Source organism: Aplysia californica, unplaced genomic scaffold (genome assembly GCF_000002075.1).
Source record: "Aplysia californica isolate F4 #8 unplaced genomic scaffold, AplCal3.0 scaffold00475, whole genome shotgun sequence".
NCBI classification, from domain to species: Eukaryota; Metazoa; Mollusca; class Gastropoda; order Aplysiida; family Aplysiidae; genus Aplysia; species Aplysia californica.
Genome location: NW_004797745.1, coordinates 507,825 through 522,407, shown reverse-complemented (window position 1 = coordinate 522,407; position 14,583 = coordinate 507,825). Strand labels below are relative to the sequence as shown.

The window sequence follows — 14,583 nt, the reverse complement described above, 5'->3', positions numbered from 1 at the left end:
CGCCCCCCCCCCTCTTTTTTCGTAACTTAGCTGGCGCAGTGCTAACATCCGGAGTATCCACTCTCCGTGGGTGCCATCTGAGTAACCGTGACGTCAGTCGTGAAAGACATTATTAGATTATTATTTTAGCCCCCTAATCTATTTTTACCCACTTGACAGGCAACCTTGGTAGAACACAGCCTTACATGTATTTTATTGACTCACTCATCTTATTTCTGGTGACTGGGTGTAATACACACAACTCTTGTTTGTTAGTTGAGCTCTTATTTACTTTAAAGTATTGCTTCAGAAAGCCCATTGCTTTACTCTCAGCTTTTCCCTGTGGCATGACCCCCAAGTTAAACAGGAAAGGGCCTAAAAACCGTATACTCTACTCCTTTTACTTTTTACTCGTCATATGCTGTCACCAACAGATGCCTTTCTCTTTTATAAAAAAAAGGAGAAAAATATGGATACTGCTGATATTGTGGAAGATTCTACATGAACAAACGAAGTGGGCAGATGGAGAAAACCCAGCAGGAAATACACTGGTGCAATAGAGACGAAACCTTTCATTGACTGGTAACTACTCATTGGTGCTGCGCGTCAAAGTATAAATTCTTCTCGGCAGTTTTTCCCCCACCTAGTTAAAAGGCAAATCTGTTGGTTAAAGCAGCCTTTTCATTGGAACGATTCAGCAGCCCGCTGAACTATTTTCACTTTGATGACAAGACACCATCCATTTGTCGAGCAAGGGAAGTTTTCACCCAAGTTCGTGAACTCTTGAAGACCTTGCTGAACAACCTCGGAAGGTTTTGTTTCTGAATAAGACATCACACTGGAAGAGCAAATTCATCAGCACATCCCCAGAAAACCCCGCTATGCTTTCTGCCGGGATGTTATATAATATCCCTCTCTGCCCGGGTTGGTTGACCAGACCACCCCCAGAACGTCCACTAAATCACCTACATGTATCATGTGTACATTTACTTAGGAGTTGGAAATGAGAAGCTCTAACTTTAACTGTCAGCAACTAATTCTGTGCTTTCAAAGTACGCTCGACATAATTGTTTTGACAGGTTAACTTCAACGCTACCTTTGGTGAATGTTAGTAAATGAGTATAGACCCGTATAGACTGACCAGGAAGACATTGACTCATCGAGGTCAGATTCCAGCCATCGTTAAATGTGTTCTCAGGCACACAGCCATCTCCTTCGGTGCACACGATACCTGATGGTGTTAATTAATGGATCCTTTAAGCTGCCTATCTGGTCATGGTGCCACACACACACACACACACACACACACACACACACACACACGCACGCACATACGCACACACTCACACACACTCGAAAACACACACACACACACACATACACACACACACACACACGTAAACGGCTCTAATTAGCCCTTTCGTACTAAACTTGCAACTGAAAGGTAACCACAAACTTACAATTTGGCATTCACTTAGTTGCGGTTGTCAATATAATAAATTGCGGGTATAAGTTTAATGCAACAGTGTCATCTGCAAATGCACAAGTGTGTTATTTAAAGAGAAGCTCATTTCAAATTTAGCTGGAGTTGAAGTTAGTTGGGTTTTTTTTCACGTGTCCTGATTTTGGTGCACGTCTTTGTTGGTTACGTAAAAAGAAAGCAATGGTGCAGATTGTTATATATGAAAGGGGAATTGTTGAGTCGGTAATGATGATAGTGATTATGATGATGATGATGTTGTTGGCGATGGTGACGGTAATGGTAATTGTGATGGTGAGAATTAGGATCTGATTATTTATGTTGGCGATGATGATGTTCTGATGTTGGAGTTGACGTGCGTATTAGTCTTAGTGTTAAGTTTGTTTGGTGCTTACTCTAGATCCCCGCCAGGCTGTCCTGGGGGGCAGGACACAACCCTCATTCCCAACTCCTAGCATAGAGTGACCAAACTTTTGGAAATAATTCGTCATCTTCATCCCTAGCATTTAATAAAAGTAGGCCGAAAAATCACACGGGTGCCGCTTCTAAGAGATGACATTGTTAGTGTGTTTGTTACCCTACGTCTCTATGCTATCATATTTTCAAAACAGTGAAAGGAATGTTGCCAATAATCTTCGTAAAAAGTTGAAGTTAGTTTAGTTAGCCAATGGAACAATTTCAAAATGCGTGTTAAAGACTTACCTACGCATCAAGGGAGATTTGACAAATTCGAAATGAAAGAAATGGCGCTAGTTTCCGATGAAAAAGAAAGAGAACAGAAAGTCCCCGCTGTTGGAGATAATATATAATATATTATTTTCTTTTTACTCGCGAAATTTGATTCCCCCCCCCCCCCCACTTTTCCCGAAATAAATAAAAAGAATAGCATCATACTCATACATGATATGGCAATTGGAGTAAATTGGTTTAGTTCGGTCACAGCTAAATATGAAAGTACATCATGAACATAATACATATATATATATATGATAATATGGCTACAAATAAATAACACTTTATGCCAAAACACCCCCCTCCAAAATAAAATAAAAAAATGTAGTTAAACTGGTGCTGTGGCACCACGCGATTCTCACTGAGCTCAACGGTGGAGGTTATGAGGCTACGATCAGAAGTAAGAATAACCCTGTAGCTGCAGGCCTACAATAGGAGGGAGGATTATGCCATTGAAGTCCTTCTCCCCAATAAATTAACGGCACGGCAATATTCCTCCGGCAGCGGTTTTTGCTTCTCTTGAGTAAACACACCGGATCACACCGGGCCCACATGCTTACAGGATAAGTGTCACCGCGAAGTGATCATAATCTCTAAACCACATACCCTTTGGCACTTGCTGCAATGGTGTCATAAGAACACTGTTCGATATGCGCTGGTTAGCGCAAGTAAATCGCCTCAATTACTTCTCAACCTCAGGAAGCTCAGAATGAATGTTTTGGAATATTATTAGGTCCTGAAGAGGTACATACATGAAATTCGAAACTGAAGAACTTATATTAAACAATTCTATTATTATTATTATCATTATTAAATCATCATCATCATCAACATCATCATCATCATCATCATCACCGTCATTATCAATTCTACTATTGCTACCATTAAATCCTCCCCCTCCTCCTCTTCCTCCTCCCCCTCCTTCTCATCATCATCATCATCATCATCATCATCATCATCATCATCATCATCATCCTCATTGTGTAGTACGAAATGAAAAAAACAAAAACAATTGGAGATTTGGGTATTTTGGACATTTTATAATCAAAATATCTTTTAATTAAGATGTCCGACATTTCACTGCGTTCGGGTTTCATCAGGATCATAAAAAACAATCACAACAATAACATTATAGTCTGCCTTAAATCAAAATAAAAAGATACAAAATATAAAACAAGCATGAAATGTAAGATGTGGTAGCTACACGCTCCAACCATCCATGGAATTTAAATAGACAAGTATGCATTAGTAAACGTTGTCGTGCGCGTTTGTAATAGGATCAGATGGGACACAAGAGAAAATAAAACAAAATACATATAAATATATATATTCATCTGTCTGTCTGTTTGTCTGTCTGTTTGCATGTCTGTCTACATCTCTCTTCTCTCTTTCTATTGTACACACATACATGTAGAATTAATTATAATACTATTTCTTAATCATAAAGTTTCTGTTTTGTGATAATTGTAGCTTATATTTTTAAGTGCGACTGAGATAACAGCAAAAAGTAGTCGTGCACATTTCTAGTACATTGGAAGGGCAGGGCTATCACCAAGAGCAACAGTAGAACTCTCAAAACAAAAAACCCAATAAAGGCGACTTGGATCGAACAGTAACTGTACAGCTCTTATCTTGTCTTCAAGAACTTCTTGACAGACTCTGTAATGTAAACTATTGTAAACTGTGAATGTCTGAAAGATCGGTGCACTCAGATTGCAATCTTGTGGCGCTCAATCACTCAATCTCTGTCTTTGTCATTGTATCGTTTTGTTTCCTTTCCTTCTCTAAGATTAGAATGTCACCTTTGTCCTTTTTGTTTCTTTTGTTCTCTTCATTCCCAATACCCTCCGGGGCATCTACCAGCATTAAGTTACAGAAACGAGGTGTTGGGGAGGGAGAGAGAGAGAGAGAGAGAGAGAGAGAGAGAGAGAGAGAGAGAGAGAGAGAGAGAGAGAGAGAGAGAGAGAGAGAGAGAGAGAGAGAGAGAGAGAGAGAGCTAGAACGAGAGCGAGAGCGAGAGAGAGAGAGAGAGAGAGAGAGAGAGAGAGAGAGAGAGAGAGAGAGAGAGAGAGAGAGAGAGAGAGATTGCGTGTACCACTTGTTACGATTCCTGTGTGGACATGTGGGTTACAATGCCAAGCAGAATGCATTGAAACCAATTCAGAGTAACATCAACGTCAAATACCACACAATATCACGCCAACACAATTCATTGAATATTCATCTTTCTTCTGGGACGTTGTATTCCACCCGACCCGTGTTGGCCCTGCAAGCAGGGTCGAGGCCCACCTTCTATGATCTAAAACGTGTTGATGGGGGCATAAAACGCCTACATTAAAAAATAAAACTCTACATAGATCTAAAACCCTTTTTATAAACGCATTATCGGTTGCCACTATATGTAGCATGATTTCCAAACTGTGTGAGCTCTGTGGAAGGCAATTTTTCTCGGGTTCTGTTCGATATTACCGTTTTCCAGTGTACAATGCTTTTTATTTTTAAAACAGTCGTGAACAAGCCCAGCTATCCCTCTTTGAATCCCTGCATCAGCCTTGAGAACCTCTTTTACAAAACAATTTCTAGATCTTCGATACATATTACGTGCAAAGATACCCAGGTCTTATAAATGAGACAGCCTTCTTTGATTTAAAGTAGGAGTGTATACGTGTATTTTCTGGCCCTTCCGACTCATGTTTCTTTAATTTCCCCATAATCTGCCCTGAACCAAGCACCAAGCAGTGCCTCTCGTCACACTCTTCCAGGCTTTGTGCCTTACCCTGGTCACGTGATCACAACACTGCCACAACAAGTCCTCGTAACGTTACCAAAAATAACTTATCGATCGATCGATCTCTCAGCTAAAAGTGCTGGCTGGCCGAGCTACAGGATTGTGAACAGGAATATTCCAGCCGTTCCCGCCTGTGGGGATAAGAGAGTTTGTCGCTTGTAATGAAGTTCATAATATATTGACAAAGTCCAAGACTGTGCTTTCTAGATAGACTGAGCTTTTGGGTGAAGTTAAAATTTTCTGGGAGGGCGGGGGTTCAATGTCTCAGTTTATATTTACAGGCCTTTCCCTCCTTCATTTGTTAAGTGCCAAATCCTTCTTTGAGAAGTAAGAAAGAATGAAACACTGATTTCTTCATGTTTTATACATTCACATTTTGATATGTTTTCCAGCTTTTTCCAAAAAGGGAACTTTTATTTCCAACAACACACAAACATGTCGAAAAAAAAGGGGGTGGGGGAGTATACCCTGATGGGGAAAAGAAGAAACATTATCATACAATAATACATGTCATGTATAAATAAAACGGACAAGCAGGACCAATTTCTAATCTGTCTCTGAATCTCTCTCTCTCTCTTGGAGAGAACAAGTCTTATCTTTTGAGATGACATGAAGACCCCCCCCCCTCCCCACTTTTTAATTCCCTTTTTGCTCTCTATTAATGTTCATGGCTCAGAGACGATCCGGCTTCCCACTGTTATCTCTGATGTAAATAAAAGGTTCACAAAGCCTCCAACTGACAAACCAAAGCTGTCTTCCCCATTCGATTGAAAAATTATAGTCTCCTCCAAAGCCCCCTTTCCGCCCCCGGTCACACCCAGATACTGTCTCTTTGCGTCCTTTGAGAAGCGAAATGAAAGTGGCAAAATATTGAAACATCGGAAATGTTGATTTACGTTGAACGATATATTGTAGTTTTCAATCCGAACTCCCGGTACAAAACACAGAATACATCATCATGTATACATAGACAAAACAACAGACACTATTGGTCAGACATGGCAAGAGTGTCCAACCTGCGAGCTGGATTATGCGATTCCGAATATCTCGCGGGCCAAAGCAAGAGGAAACTGGGCGAAATCGGTTGAAATACCCAAGGTCTCAGAAGTGGAACTAAAACTGAGACTATACTATATCGTGTATGTCACTCGAGGGTAATTTCATAAAATATATTGTTAGATCTCCATTGCTTTCTAGCTGGGTTGGGACCTATTGATTTTAATTTGCAAGAGGGACCGTTCATTTGTATCAAATTATCAACTCACCGTGGACCACACTCATCATTAATTACTGAGTCGGCTCGCAGGCCAGACAGAAACGCCCGCGGGCCGTAGTTTGCCCATGTCTCTTACATGAAGCACCATACATATTATTCAATTTTAAATTTAAATTTCAGAAAAGCTAACAGACTAACAGTAATGTAATAAAGCAAGCCTTTCAAGCCAAAGACTGGGAAAATCAAGTCTAACAATTCTATTGAGTCTGGGAAATGTACGTTTGCTAAACTTCAGGTGTGCTGTTGGTTTGTTGGACATCCGCTCGTCTGAGGAGACTTACTACAAGTATCAGTATCTGACGCAGCTACAACGACACACGAGAATCTGGACAAATTGCCCAACTCAGCTTCATACATGACTTCGAACATGAGTTTCCTGGCATGTATCCTTTGTTCTCTGGTTACACCTCTTAGCAGATGTGAAATGGTTTTTCCAAAAGCATCGTTTTCATCTTCAAGTGTCATTGGGGTTGGAGGATTTAAAAGCCTAGCCCGAGACACGTTAAGGACCTCATCGTCTTCACCATGCTTTCTCTTGCTGGGTCTCTTAGCCGTTGGCGCTGTAGGTGTGGGCCTGACTATGCTCTGAAACACCTGGGATGATGAGCCCGGGGATGAGCCCGGAGACGACAGATGGGGAGACACCTGGAACGACACGTGTGACGTCACTGGATCGGTTTGGTGTTCCTCTGAAGCAGCCGATCCAATTGAATACTCCGACGGTGCTTCGGGAGACATGGGTTCCTAAGAAATGTAAAAATAAGAATATCTAAGACAAACTGTCGATCTCCCCTACCCCTTTTCCGCCCTTGGCAGGAGTATGAATAAACCAATATTAATGAATTTCTCGCTGATTGTAAAGGTTAGTACCGATGTTCTATTTCAACTACTCATTTCCCACAAAAAAGAACGCCATATGCCCATTGCGGATGGGATCGGGTCGGTTCGAAGTCGATCGCCCGACTCGTCGCCTGAAAACAAACGCGTTTTCAATAAGTTACTACAAGATGTACACCGTACATTACGAAGACACAAATTATAAGACTAGGCAAACTCGAAAAGCGATCTGACTGATTCGAGTGTATGCTGGTATAAAACTACGACTCTGGGAGAAAGGAATTTCACTGAAGCCCCAACGCTGTTCCCACAGACTGATTGTAACTGATTACTAGGCTAGCCTTGCATTCGCTAAGGCTGAGACAGACTATTGGTTAACACTAGCCTAGGGCTAAAAGTAAGGAATAACAGGGTAAAAACAAACTCACCAGTAAGTTGCATGATGATACCAACGGATGTCAGAGGAAAATTTAGTTCATTTTCTTACGTGTAAAGAACTGGAAAAGGGTCATTACTGAATTTGTGGTTCTGGTTAGCTTTGCTGATTTATGAAAGTCACCTGAAATTGTTCTCTGTCGAATTCTTTTCTGTCGAACATGAGTTTACATTATTTTCGACAGCACCATTCTCCTTACTTTAATGTTACTAAGTAAAGCAGAAAAAAGACTGGAGATGGAACGACATTATTAGAATTTTACACTCTGAGCGAAGTATTACGTGCGTGTCTTGAAGTGGGGATACCTGGTTTCTTTTCGTACTTCCCTGAAAAGTGTAAAAACTTCAGAAAGTATGCCACAAAGATTTTACGACAAATTTGGTTCTACCTATAATGTGTGTGAACAGTTGTTTTCCTTCATCAAATCAAGTCTTCTCAGAGGAAAAGACTGACTTATCAACGCTTGTCTTATCTGATCAAAGTCCTGTCCCCGTCGTTTTATGCCAAAAAAATAAATTCTGAAATTATGCAAACTGAGCTAAAAAAATGTGAAATTATGCGATTCTGTAAATTTTAACAAAGAATGATAAAGAAAAATAATCAGAAATTATGCAAAAAATGATCAAATTTTGCTAAATCACGCGGGGTGCATAAAACCACGGGGACAGAAAGTCGGAACAGCATATTTAAAAAAATTTTTTTTTTTTTTTTTTGGGGGGGGGGGGAGGTAACTGTTTTACGGCGCTCGCAACTGCATAAGGTCACATGAGCCCGGAGGACACATAAAAAATTTTCAGTTGGAAGGAAATTTTGAATTTTTGCCTGGGTGGCGGCCGAAGCCTACTCTTATCGATTTTAGACCACCAAGGGATCTCTAACGTGCGCAACTTGCACAGGGGCCCTCCGAGATTTTTCGCCCTTGTCCGAGAAGGCTAGATATGTAGATCATTCGTACCAGAAGATCAGGGGAGCGGCAGAAAGACAGCAATAAGAATGAGCCAAGGAGTAGCAGTAGAAAGGCTGCAGAAAGAGTCGGGAGCCCAGAGGAGGGAGCAAAGGAGGTGAGGGGAAGGGGGCAGAAAGAGGAGACGAAAGCAGACGACAGAACATTGCTAGAGAGCAGGAAAGGAGGTGAAAGGAGACAATGTTAGAGAAGAAAAGTTTTCGGTCGCTACCCGAATTCGAACTCAGAACCTTGGAATGAGAGGCCAACACCTTAACCTCTAGGCCACGAAAGCCCCCCAATAAATGTTTTGTTTTGAGAACTGTTCCAGGTTTTGTACAATGTACATGATACTGCTGCAAACTTGGAATACTGTTTGTTGTCATAATTTAGCCTTCTAAACATTATTATTTTGCCAAACTGCCTACTTTGCTTTCATTAATGCTTAAACATTATCGTGCACATAGTATGTTTCTAAAGTTAAATAACAATTATATTCTGTAATGAGTTTTATCAACTGACTTTAATTAGTTGTGATGAACAAATAGTTGTCACGTAGGGAGAGTGGGGAGAAGTGGGCCACCCCCTGAAGACCCAAATCCAGAGGTCTGGTGCAGTTTTGCATACAATATAAAACCTAGCAAAATTGTTTCCAGAACAAGGAAGCACCTTCCTTTTTTTTCAGGGCGGTTTGAGTTAATTGAGTGGAAAAGACGTTTTCATCAAGAAAAAGTTGAAATACTTGATTTTTGAAACGCGCAACTTTATCACAACGAGGAGAAAAACACTTTTCTCCTCTTACCAGGTAAGTGTAACAATACCTTAAGAAATAATCTAATTACTAGTTTTTCATTTGTTCCGCATGTTTTAACTGCCAGTTGAAGAAAAACACATTTGAATAGTTAGACTACTAACGGGGAGAAGTGGGCCACCATTGGCCCAGTTATCACGTGATAGAAAACTGAAGAGAACATATTCCGAACATAAATAATGATCATGTACACCGTACATTCATTACGAAGACAACAATTATAAGATTAGGCAAACTCGAAAAGCGATCTGACCGATTCGAGTGTATGCTGGTATAAAACTACGACTCTGGGAGAAAGGAATTTCACTGGTATGTTCTGATGCCCCAACGCTGTTCCCACAGACTGATTGTAACTGATTACTAGGCTAGCCTTGCATTCGCTAAGGCTGAGACAGACCATTGGTTCACTATTGCACTAGGCACTATTGCAAGAACCATAGAGATGACATCTGTTTTAGATTGACTCTGGACACTTTGGTGGTTTTAATTTCCTTAAATTCCATATTTGTGCCGTTGTGAGGAATATATTGTTGTTTTTTAGTTGTTTAGGTTCCGATAGCCATGGGAACAGATGTCACCTGTGGCCCAGTTCTCCCCAGGGGGCCCATATCTCCGGGGAGGGGGGGGGGGGCAGTTCTCTCCACCCATGGCCCACTTCTCCCTACTTGTAATGTTGACTTCAGCACCCTATAAAACCATTTTCTTTCTATCAGCGAAAACTCCCCACATGTGGCCCACTTCTCCCCAGTTGTAGAAAAATAATCTTCAATATATGTCCACTCTATTATAGACATACATTACCTATTTTGTTCGAATATAAGATAAAGATAGGGGCTTGGATCTTGATCTAGACTTTTAAAACAAACCTTGGGGTAGTATTGTAGTAGTAGTCTACCATTCCGGAGTTTTCCATCACTAGTGCTCTAGTGCCACACTGTGTACCCGCCTCTTTCGAGTCTTTTGGCATGAACCAGCGTCCCGAAGACACGCAATAAACGATATACATGTGTATTTCTGTTCAATCTCTAGGGACAATGCTACACGTATCAAAGGAAGACCGGCATATGCACAGCCTTACCTGAGACAATGAACAATGCAGAGGCAGCTGTCAGAAATAGAGCGCCTTTGACGGAAGTCACATACCTCCACGGAATTCGTCGCAATACCGTTCAAAACAATGTGAAGAAAGCTCTTCAAGATAATGTTGAATTGTATCCAAACTATCGTCACAGTCAAGTATTCACAGTAGAACAGGAGACTGAATTGACGCAGTACATGTTGAAATGTACCAAAAGATCCTACGGTTTGACAACTGCTAACTGCAGAAAACTCGTTGTACGAAGTCGCTGTTGCAAATCACCTAAGACCTTTCGTACCTATCTTCGTGGGATGATGCAAAATGTGCCGGAAAGGAGTGGCAAACGGGTTCTCTTTGGAGACATTCAGTTTGTAATAACCAGTGGCTACCTCACTGGCAAGAGCCACAGCTTTCAACAGACATTCTGTGGGAACATTTTTCAACTTGCTGTACGCTCTTTCAGATAGTGGCCTGGGTGTCTGGAGAGCTCAGATACTCAATATTGACGAGACAAGAATCACAACAGACCACAACGTCACAAAAGTCATCGGATCACGTGAGAGTCTACTAAGCATTGGGCCAGATAGCACCAGCAGAGCATGGTGTGGTGTGTGAGTTCTCTACAAAAAACACCTCGTTTTACTATGCAGGGGTTGTTGTCACAGAAAGAGACAAAGATGGTGTTGGGGTAGATGTTTTCCAAAGAAAGGGCAAAAAGAGCCGACACTTTGTAAAACCAGCAGTGGAAGATATTTCTTCAGTCCATATTGACTCAATTAGAGCCATTTTACCCCCACCCACATTCTGAATTCAGAGGCACTATTGCAAGAACCAAGAGGTGACATCTGTTTTTAGATTGACTCTAGACACTTTGGTGGTTTTAATTTCCTTAAATTCCATATTTGTGTCGTTGTGGGGAATGTATCGTTGGTTTTTTGTTTTTGTTTAGGTTCCGATAGCCATGGTAACAGATGTCACCTACGGCATATTTCTTCACTTCTCCCTACTTGTAATGTTGACTTCAGCACCCTTTAATAGTATAAAACCATTTTCTTCCTATCTCTGTTGTACCGCTTATAACTGGTTTTTAAACACAATAAATGTTGTTTAGATTGAATTGATATAACGTACTTTGTCTTTTGGTGCTTTTTTTTCATTTTTGAGTTGTTGTTTTTTTTGTTTTTTTTTCAAAACTCCTCCCACGGTGGCCCACTTCTCCCCACTCTCCCAACTGTGTAGCCCTCCTGTTTCAGTAACACCAGAGAGTTTGGTAACACCAGAGAGTTTGGTAACACCAGAGAGTTTGGTAACACCAGCATGTGACCCACGTGGCCCTCGGAGAAACCCAAGTTTGACATGGCTGCCTAGACCATGTTGTTGTGTGCTGTGTCGATAGATGAACCGATAGGTCAAGCGCCAGTTTTTTTTGTGTGTGGTAGATTTAAGTAAATTGACGGCGTCGTGTCAGAAAAATGAAGAGACTTCTAGCTTTGTTGAGTATCAAAAAGTTGCAACGTTTGTAGTTTGTAGTCACTGCATATAAAGACAAAATGCACCACTTGGAAAGAAGGTCTTTGTATTGTTACTTTCGTCGTACTAGTGGCGGGTGAAAAAGATTATCTTGTGTTGCTTTTGAGTGAAGCAAAACTTGTATCATCCGATTTTGCCTCTTATCTGCAGCGACAGACGAGTCGATGGGGTGACCTTTCATAGGTCTGGTTCACACACCATGTCAGTCCTCAGTACAGATAGTCACGTTGTCAAACCACGCAAGGCGGGAATAACGGGAAATGAAAGGCTAACAAAAAATAATATAACATTTGAACTTAAACTTGTATTTTTATTCCTTTGACCTGGATAAGTTTATTGTTGGGTGATGAGTCATCAAATGACACAACTGAAAAAAGCAACAAGCAGCACTTCAACTTCAACACTTCAATCTAATGTGCCCATTGAGGGATCGGGTCAGGTCGGGTCGGTTTGCTAGCCAGATTGAGGGCGCAAAGCGGCTATCGTGGCACAAGCCGATCGCGCCCGACTTGTCGACTCAAAATCAAACGCGTCCGCGAGAGCCCCCCTTTCCCTGTTTGAGAAGGGGGGGGGGGGGTCCCCGGTGGTTTACCTCAACTAACTGGATCTAGATCTAGTCCCCTAGAGAAGGACGGCTTTATTGCTCGGTTTGGCGAACACGTGGGCTTTGTGTGTTTGTAACATGTATGTTATACATGTACTGTGTGTGGAAGCATGCCAGTTTGTCACAGGCCAAGTTTGTCATAGGCCCACCCCGCCTCGACTGTGCCCTGCATGATGGAAGTTAACTGACACTCTCAAAAAGAGTAAATGAATCATGATTGATTTATCGTAGGAATTGAATTTTATTTTTCAATTGTTTTTAACGAAAGAACATTCATTGTTGAAATTTTACAGAGTAATTTGATTTGATAACAAAAAGGAAGAAATATTGAACAACACAAGCTGAATTGGCATTTTATAGGACTATCTCTACACCATGCACCAATTTGTGGGTGGAGAATAAAAAACGTACGTTACAACTACAGTGTTAAAGTGCTGTAATTATGACAAACGACCTGTGGGTGGTGGTATTTATTTATTTTTTTATATTTTTTTTGGGGGGGTGGGGTGATTTTGGTCGATTACTAAAAGAACTAAATAGGGGGGGGGGGGGGGGGCAGCACTTGGTCACTGCTAGAAGATACAATGTACATTTAGCACATGGACTTAAAAGTGACATCGATGAGGACCATCATAGATGTACACTAGTCTAAAAAGGAGATTTAAATCTATGATGAGGACACAAAGTGCTTACCTCTTTTTCTATTGCGTCATCTCTTGTGCTTGGTAGGGGCACATGGTCACTTCCCAAACTTGACCTTCCCCTCCCAGGGATCTCCTGGTCTTTGACAAACATGAGATGGTCATAGTACCATAGCTTTGGTCTGTACGCCCTAACTGGACCAGCATTGAGCCTTTCCACCTTCTTCAACTCTTTTCGAAAAGAACTTCTCAAGTTATTGATTTTGTTCACAACGAAGTGTTTATCGGCCGACTCCTGATGCTTTTGACAGAATTCAATCAGTTTTGCATACGCCAGTTCTTTTGTTAACTTGTTGCTGTATGCTTTTGATTTGACCTTCCACAAACATGGCAACGATTCGTATAGTTTAATAAATTGAAGCACCACTTGCTTATTCCACGCAGACATTGCTTAAAAAGACAACGACTCCAGATGAAAACGAAGAACAAGGATTAAGTATCCTAAGTAATTTTATACTAAGTTACTAATGAGCAAACACAAAAACACAGATGGAAACAAAGAATAGATCGCAACACGCCTAAAGGACCTGCGGAGAACAGAAGCCTTCCCACTTCCCACCAGAGACTGGATGTCCTTGTAAAGATGAACGAGAAGAAGAAACTACACACTACACACCACACAGTGGAGCGATGTAGTTTATTGACCCGATGCCCGTCTGTCCTCGGGCCGGCTCAGTCCTGTCAGGTTGACTTGAGCGTGTGTAAACGAGAGGCGAGGCGAGAGAGGCCCTCACAAAGCCACACAGGCGCCCGCCGGCCTTGCGGGGCTGATAGGCCTATCTGGCACAGCCAGATGTTTTGCCGGCGGGCCGAGGTGGCCTCATTTACGCGGCGGGATTCCTTTGTAGTTTCTCCCGGCGGCTTCAAAATTTCACTCCCAATTTTTTCTAAAGCAGTAGTCATATCTTGAAAACAATAGCATTTTCACAATCAGCGCATCAATATTAATCAAAATCACGCGACGAACTTAATTTGAAGCTAAATTACAAAGTTACATTTTACGTGTATTTTAATTATTGTACACTTTTCACCGACGCACAATACTCTCACTATACTACGATGTTGATCTAATCTGTATTCTTTGTTTTCTCCTTGAGAACTATCTTTGTGTTCCCTCATTAATATTACATGTACTTGCTGCATTTGGATGCTTTGTTTTCATTTGAAGGTGGGTTGTTTTTTTTAAAAAACAGAGCCCACGTGGAATAATGCGTTTTTGAACTACATGCACAACCTGTGTATACCAATCTTTGTCGCAATGTTTGTGTGCAAAATACACATAGGCCTACATGTACGCAAACAACTTGAGAAATTCTTTCAGAATGGAGCACATAAATGTGGAAAGTTTCAGTGTGTCAGGTACTGGTAGGGATGAACCAAAAGGGGGG

General features: G+C 41.3%; 1 protein-coding gene across 1 annotated transcript; it reads right to left on the bottom strand.

Annotated features, from left to right (window-relative positions):
• Window positions 1-4,223: 4,223 nt before the first annotated feature.
• On the bottom strand, window positions 4,224-13,964 carry LOC101855043. The gene is made up of 2 exons (XM_005105529.3): window positions 13,188-13,964; window positions 4,224-6,999 (listed from the first exon to the last, which is right to left on the bottom strand). The coding sequence occupies exons 1-2, from the start codon at window positions 13,581-13,583 to the stop codon at window positions 6,487-6,489; spliced, it is 909 nt and encodes a 302-aa protein (XP_005105586.1). The 5' UTR covers window positions 13,584-13,964; the 3' UTR covers window positions 4,224-6,486.
• Window positions 13,965-14,583: the final 619 nt, after the last annotated feature.